The 7886-nt window shown below is 38.5% G+C and overlaps 1 protein-coding gene across 2 annotated transcripts in view; it reads right to left on the bottom strand.

Annotated features, from left to right (window-relative positions):
- Positions 1-7886, bottom strand: part of dna2 (DNA replication helicase/nuclease 2) — a 117993-nt gene continuing 110107 nt past the window's right edge. For both annotated transcript variants that reach the window (XM_088334853.1, XM_088334854.1), the window contains one exon: positions 1-868. In XM_088334853.1, the coding sequence (XP_088190979.1) occupies positions 815-868 (54 nt within the window). In that variant the 3' untranslated portion in view covers positions 1-814. The remainder of the gene's footprint in view (positions 869-7886) is intronic.

Here is a 7886-nt window from a genome sequence, read left to right as displayed (position 1 = left end):
TCAAAATAAAAAATGAAATAGCAGACTTGCTGTACAAGTACAATAATACAAAAAAATTAATGGTCTTAGGGGTAAAAATACATTCTATTTGTATAATCACAAAGTTTCTCATTCCATGTTTTTGACTTTTTCAATCAAAAGCAGGTAATTTGTTGATAATGCTTTTTGTGCAGCATTCTGTGACTAAAAGTTCTCATTTGATCCGCATAGGAGAGCTTTTTTTTTTTTATCCATGCTTTTAAATCATTTTAAAGTGGAAGTCAACCTAAATGATGCCTATGCGCCCTGTGTAGTAAAATCACAGCATTTTGTAGAATATTTTTACAGCTAACGACCATCACGGTTTACTTACATTCAAAAGCAGTGTCTTCTTTGCTATTCAGCGACTCTCAAAATTTTCTTTTCTCATGACATAATTTCCCTGTTTGGAAAATGTTTTTTTTTTTTTTTTTTTAATCTGAAGATATTACCTTTTAAACTCATATTCTAAAACAAACTTGAAACAGTGGAGTCCCATATAATATAGGAAGGAAACTCCCTGGGTTGACTTCCACTTTAAATCGAATCTGGGGGAACACAACAATTCACCATTCTACGAATAATTCCAAATGTTAGTATCTCAATCAAATCAAGTATGCAGTTTACAAAGATTAGAAAAAAAAAGATCAATTACCGGTTGTAGACAAAAAGCTCACAATTATGAAAAATTTTGAACAAAAATATAACATGCTACAATTGCTAGAGTCTGATCATTAGAATCAAAAAATGAAGATGTGAGGCACTGCACTGTGGAGCTCGAAGAATCCTGACTGGATCACAGGTGCATCATGGGTAAAGCTTCATGGGCTGCCGGAGGAAGCTGGATTATGTGACGATGGTTAAGTATTATTTGTTTGATTTCAAAAGCTTAAAGCCCCAGTGTGTAACATTTGACCACTGGATGGCACTATTGTCAATGCCAACGAAAACTAGTATCAAATAACACCTCCAAATTCAACGTAATCACCCCAACCATTATTGTATTTTTGTTCAAAAAACTCTTGTTCTTTATAAAGGAGAGCCTAGCGTGAAATATGATTAAATTCGGTAGATTTTAAAAAAAAAAAAAAAGAAAAAACAAAACGGAAATGTGAACAAGGCAGTGTCAGAAATACTCCACCACATTAAAATGGTTCAGTCTATTTGATTCCTACCACTACTCTGGAGCTGGGGTCCACGTAAAACTGTCCCAAATAAGTCTTTCCAGAAGATAAGCTCTGGTTAAAACATTGCAGTGTTGTCAAATATATTTTTGAATTTGCAACACAAAATATGATCTACAGAAAATAAATTAAGAATTAACCTGTAAATGAATTAATGTGAAAAATAATAAATAATTCTGTAATTTGCAGGGGTTTTACTTACCCAAAGGGACAATGTGTACTATGTGACCACTAGATATTGTGGTATTGTGTAGTGCAACCGAAAATAAGTGCAAGGAAGAATACAAACTATGGAGACTCAAAGTGACCAAAATGCACAATTTACCTTCTTGCCCAGCCTTTTTTTTAAGGTTTTGGTTACCCGTAGCAGCAAGGTGGCTGACAATTAACTCATGTTATGTATAATAAATGCAAATTTTTTCGAGTTTATTCTTATTCAAATGCTTGTTTGCATCATAGTTCGTGTTTTGGAACTCTTTTTTTAAATCAACATTGTTCTTTTTAAATGAATGATTTTTTTTCTACCACTTGGAGGTGCTAAATAATACAACTGTCCCTTTAAACATTTATATTACTGTGGGGGCATCAAACAATGACCAATTGCAGCCCGCGGGCAGCATGTTTGAGGCCTCTACCCTAGAATTTCAACCCCTCAAAATTATATGGAAAACACTGCTCATTGTGATTAAGTACTCAAAAAAAAAACACTCACAGAAAATGCACATTTTTTTAAAAATCGAAAATCGCATCGATATTGAAATATGAAATTGTTTTTTCCCCCAAAATCATGCAGCCCCATTGGAGAGTGATTAATTAGCTCTTATGACAGTTTGTCAATCCCAAGCTCTGTTGAAATTTCCAGTGCTTTTTGTTCTAAATTAATTTAAGTCATTTAGATTGTACTTGCCCAAGACACACCACAGAAATGGTGCCCCTTCGACCATAGTGGTTATGAGATCAAACCACAACCACAGGTTGTATTGACATTTTATCATATTCATTGAAAAACAAACCAGGGAGCTACCTATTTTATTTCCTGCACTGTTAGCTTTTGAATTAAGTAAGATATTAGTCATGTTACTTGTGTTGTTATTCTAATTTATTTAATGTAAAGGGTTTCAGGGAGCTATAAAGTTTTATTTGAATTTTAACCAATATGCTTTGTTTTTTTGTGTTTTTTTTAATTATAAAAAATTTCATACGCCAATTTTTAAGCTTTTACAGCGAATGAATATTGGCTCCAAATATCAGTCATTGGCCTCAGTTCAACACTAATAATTGGTATCTGCCATGAAAAATCCATATCGGTCAATCCCTTTTGTAAACAATATATTTTTTAAATACTTGTATGTCCAAAGATTTGTGTTAATTTAGCATAACATGCATCTCACCTACAGGGTGCTGACATGATTGTCCGCCATCATGCTGCTACTGGTATCCCCACAAACAGAATTCTTGTGAAAAGCTCGGCAGAAACACTAAATACAGTGCACTTTGGCTGATTTGAGTCTCTATAGTGTTTATCCTTTTTTGTGCTTTGTAGAACTTGTTCTCAGTTGCACGACACAATTCAGAGATGACAAGTGCTAAAATAAATGGTCTAGAGTGTTTTATTTACACAAAATCAAATTTTATCAATTCTAGAAAGTTGGGATCCTACAGCCCAATAGAATATGGTAGATTAGGTATTAACATTGATATTTCGTCTTTTTGGGTGTGTTACTAAAATTTATGATAGTAATAGTCTACAATGAAATCCATAGTTGACTATTGTCGCCAGTCACGTTCTTCCAACAGAGTGACTCATCTCTACATGAATATAATCTCTGTTGAAAGTTGCTCACGCGTAAGTGTTTCTGTTTCGAGCGGTATCATACAGAAATGACGGGGCCAACATCGATCATGCATACCAAAACTTCTAAGGTTTGGAAGCATTTTAGCCTGGATACAGCAAATAAAGACTACTTGCAAAAAGTGCAAAGCAGACCGTGTGTATCATTGCGGTAGCTTGGCAACAGACAAATATTTAAAGAGCATGCCGGACAGTTGAATGAAAGGCCATGACATGCATTGTGCATTTAACATGCGTATGTTTCATTTTCCCACTTGCCAAAGACACACAACAGGTAGTGTTGCACCAACAACCCAGGAGCTTAGAGGATCCATGCACCTTATGAACTAAACGCAAAATACAGGAATTTCAGTCTCAATAGCAGGAGAAATATTAGAGTTATGGAAAAAGGGAGTTTTTTTTATAGTAATATTATCTACATATTAACTGGAATATACTTTATGCAGGGGAGCACGGCGGGGCAGTGGTTAGCGCTTGTGCGGCACAGTTCATGTCATTGGAACCTCCTGCGTGGGTTCAAATCCAGCTCCAGACTTCCTGTGCGGAGTTTGTATGTTCTCCCTGTGCTTGGGTGGGTTTCCTCCGGTTACTCTGGTTTCCTCCCACGTTCCAAAAACATGCATTTCAGGTGAATTGGCCGGTCCAAATTGTCCCTAGGTGTGAATGAGCGAATGAGTTGTCTGTCCATGTGTGCCCTGCAATTGGCTGGCAACCAGTTGAGGGTGTCCCCTGCCCGGAGATGGCTGGGATGGGCTCCCCCCGCAACCCTAATGAGGATAAGCGGTACGGCTAATGAGATGAGATACTTTATGCAGTAGAGGTAAGATCTTCTCTCTCGCTACAGTGCTGCTTTTTTTTTTAATCCACTGCTTTTGTCACACTGTTTTTTTTTTCTAATCAACAGCTCCTCTTTAAGCTGTTTTTCTTATCCACCACTTTTGTCTTGGCGAGTTGTTAGCAGGTGTCATTTTAAATTCACCTCTCTACTCCTCTCTCTGAGACTGCCTTTTTTAAAAAGCCACTCGTCAGTGTTCTTTATCGTGTTTCTGCCCCTCTCTCTTTAGAAAGTATCGCTGCGGTGGTTAATGGCCCAATTTAATTTCAACCTGAAGTGGACCTGTCAACATGAAACACCCTGCTATTTTGCTATTTATCCTACTTAGAAATCATGGAGGGGTCTAAAATTTTCATCATATGTGCATGTCCACTGTGAGAGATATAAAAAAATAAAATAAAAATAAAAAATAAAATTTCATGATTTTTTTTTTTTTTAACAAATGATTTGTGTGATACAGAAGTCGTTAGCTTTATAAAGATTGTATGTCCACCCCATGCAATCAGTAAGTGCTGTCAAAGGACACCAGAGACAAAATTCTACACCTTCACAAGGCTGGAAAGGGCTACGGAGCAATTGCCAAGCAGCTTGGTGAAAATGGAAGAAGCTAAACATGACTGTCAATCTCAATCGGGGTGGAGCCCCATGCAAGATATCAAATCGTGGGGTCGGACAATGACCTAAAAAGAGCTGGGACCATCGTTTCCAAGGTTACTGTAGGAAATCATGCATGGCACGAAAGGTTCCCCTGCTTGAACCAGCACATGTCAAGGCCCGTCTTAAGTTTGCATATGACCATTTGGATGATACAGGTGTCATGTGAGAAAGTTTTGTAGTCAGATGAGACCAAAATATAACCTTTTGGTCAGAATTCCACAAAGCGTGTTTGGAGGAATAAGAATGAAGAGTACAATCCAAAGAACACCATCCCGAGTGTGAAGAATCGGGGTGGTAGCATCATGTTTTGGGGGTATTTTTCTGCGCATGGGACAGGATGAGTGCACTGCATAAAAGAGAGGATGACTGAGGCCGTGTATTGTGAGATTTTGGGGAACAACCTCCTTCCTTCAGTCAGAGCATTGAAGATGGGTCGTGGCTGGGTCTTCCAACACGACAACAACCCGGAGCACACAGCCAGGAAAACCAAGGAGTGGCTTGGTAATAAGCATATCAAGGTTCTAGCATGGTCCAGCTAGTCTCCAGCCCTTAACCCAATCAAAAATATTTGTAGGGAGCTCAAACTCCGTGTTTCCCAGCAACAGCCCAGAAACCTGAATGATCTCGAGAAGATCTGTGTGGAGGAGTGGGCCAAGATCCCTCGCTGCGAGGTGTGCAAACCTGGAAATGTTTGACCTCTGTAATAGCAAAAAAAAGGCTACTGTACCAAATACTACCATTCATTTTCTCAGGTGTTCAAATACTTATTCGCAGCTACAGTAAGACCTCGGTTATCGCGGTTAATGGGGACCAAAACCACCCGCGATAAGTGAAAATCCGCGAAGTAGCGGCGCACCATCAAAAAAAATAAATAAAAATAAAAAAAAAAAAAAAATATATATATATATATATATATATATATATATATATATATAAATATATATTTTTTTTAATCATTACTTTTTAGACCCGGTTAATGGGGACCAAAATCACCCGCAAAAACTGAAAAGTAGTGACGCCCCTTCAAAAAAAAAAAAAAATTACAAATCATTATTTTTTAGACCCGGTTAATGGGTCTGAAAAAAATCTCATCTCATTATCTGCACCGCTTATCCTTATTAGGGTTGCGAGCGAGCCCCTAATACGCACGACACCGCGACAAGTCGAGCGGGTCGACGCTCGGCGCGGAGGCCGGCCTGTCGGAAGCGCAGCAGAATGCGCGTTCACGCGAGGGGGGGGAGGATTTTGTACGGGAGTCTGAGTTGGGCCCGGCGTCTCCTGCTCGGCCGCGATGGCTCTACATGGCGCTACACGGCCCTCGATGGCTCCGGCCGATGGTCGGGCGGCCGCGGGCGAAAGGGGTAGGGGGGACCTGTGGGGTTAGGGGGGCGGTGAAGCGGAAGCCGCACCAAAACCGCGCGCCGGGAAACGAGAACGGCGCGTCGTGCTAGGGTCGTCGGCCGCAAAAAGTAAAAATCTGCCAAGTAGCGACGTCCCTTAAAATTTATTTTTTATTTTTTTATACCATTACAGACCGCGAAGCTCTGAATGCGTGAACGTCGAACACAAAATAATTGTTAAAAAAAATCATGCACTGTGATTTGTTTTTTCTTTTTAGTTTCTCTCTCTCACAGTGGACATGCACCTACGATGAAAATTTCAGACCCCTCCATGATTTCTAAGTGGGAGAAATAGCAAAGCAGCAGGGTGTTCAAATACTTATTTTCTTCACTGTATATACTTAATTTCCTCCCCCATCGCAATTTAGCATGCATTTTGACAGGTAAAATGAAGCAGCGAGAAGTAAAATATAAACTAAAAACAGGTAAACTGAAAAGGCAAACATGCTCTGGTAAGATTGAAATTAAAATGTTATTCTTTATTTATTATCTGGTTTGTGCTTTTGCGCTTGGATCCTATTCCTGAGATTTTCCTTTTTTGGAATATAGAAATAACAACTTCAAACAGTATATCTTTAAACGTTTATTTGAGCTGTATTAATCAATTTTTAAAGGCTAGTGGGCTGCAGTATTTATCCACGTAAATAAGCAAAAGATCTATTTCTCTCTCGTTGTCTCTCGTTGTCTCCCACCGTTATTTTGTTGTTGAAATGCATTCATCACGTTCATAAAAATAGGTAATATTTTTTCAACCTTAAGAAATGTAAAAAAATTGCAGGCCCTGAAAATTTCATTTAGTGAAGCGTTGAAATGTATTCAACTCCAAGTAAAAAGTATATAATCACCAGTCTTGGGCAAGCCCTCACTCAGATATTTCATTCTGTAAAAAAACTCACAAACATGAAACAATCGTAAGGTCATTCCAAAGTGCAACATATGGACATTCAGAAACACTAAAAGTAATTAAGAAAAAAACATTGCAACACTCAGTAAATGTTACTCTTATAGACCAAGTACAGGGAAATAAATATGGAATCACTCAATTCAGAGGAAAAAAATATGGAATCATGAAAAACAGACAAAGAAATAACAATCAAAACACATCACGAGTATTTACTTGCACCATCTTTGGCTTTTATGACAGCTTGCAGTCTCTGATTCATGTACTTGATGAGTGACAAACAGTATTCTTCATCAACCCGGTGCTCTCTTTGATTGCAGTTGCTAGATCATCTTTGCAGGTCGGAGCCTTGTTGGGGGCAATTTTTACTCCAGGTTTTCAATTGGGTTGAGATCTGGGCTATTTGCAGGCCATGACATTGACCGGATGCATCTTTCTCCCAGAAATGCTTTTACACTTTTTGCTCTGTGGCATGATGCATTGTCATCTTGGAAAATTAGTTAATCATCCCCAAACAATAATAAGACGGCTGTCCAAAATGTCAATGTAAACTTGTGCATTTATTGCAGTTTTGACCACTGCCATCTTCCCAGTGCCTTTGCCAGCCATGTAATAAGGACTGTGGGAATTTTGATGTTTTCTTTAGGCAGTCCTAAAGGCACTCCTTGTAAACCTTCACCAAAACTGCGCTAAACAAAAATTCCAGCATCATCACCATGTCCGATGCAGATTCGTGACCCATCACTGAAGATCAGTACAGTACATGATTGCCCATTAGTCTTGTTCTTTTCTGTTTAAGCGTCAATGATGGTTTCCTTTTAGCCTTCCTATATGAAAATCCCATTTCCTTTAGGCAATTCTGCACAGTTCTGTAACATTGACACCAAATTACTCATATTTCCTCTTGATTTGTCTTGTTGTGCATTTTGTTTTCAAGACACATGGTCTTTAGTTGTTTGTCGTGTTGCCCAAATGTGTTCCTTGGCCAACCAGTACGCTTGACTTGAACAACCTTTACATTTATTTGTATTTGGTTCAA

This window comes from Urocampus carinirostris, chromosome 4 (assembly GCF_059441175.1).
Source record: "Urocampus carinirostris isolate Australia breed hairy pipefish chromosome 4, RoL_Ucar_1.0, whole genome shotgun sequence".
In the NCBI taxonomy this organism is placed as follows: domain Eukaryota; kingdom Metazoa; phylum Chordata; class Actinopteri; order Syngnathiformes; family Syngnathidae; genus Urocampus; species Urocampus carinirostris.
This window is presented reverse-complemented; position numbering and strand designations above follow the sequence as displayed.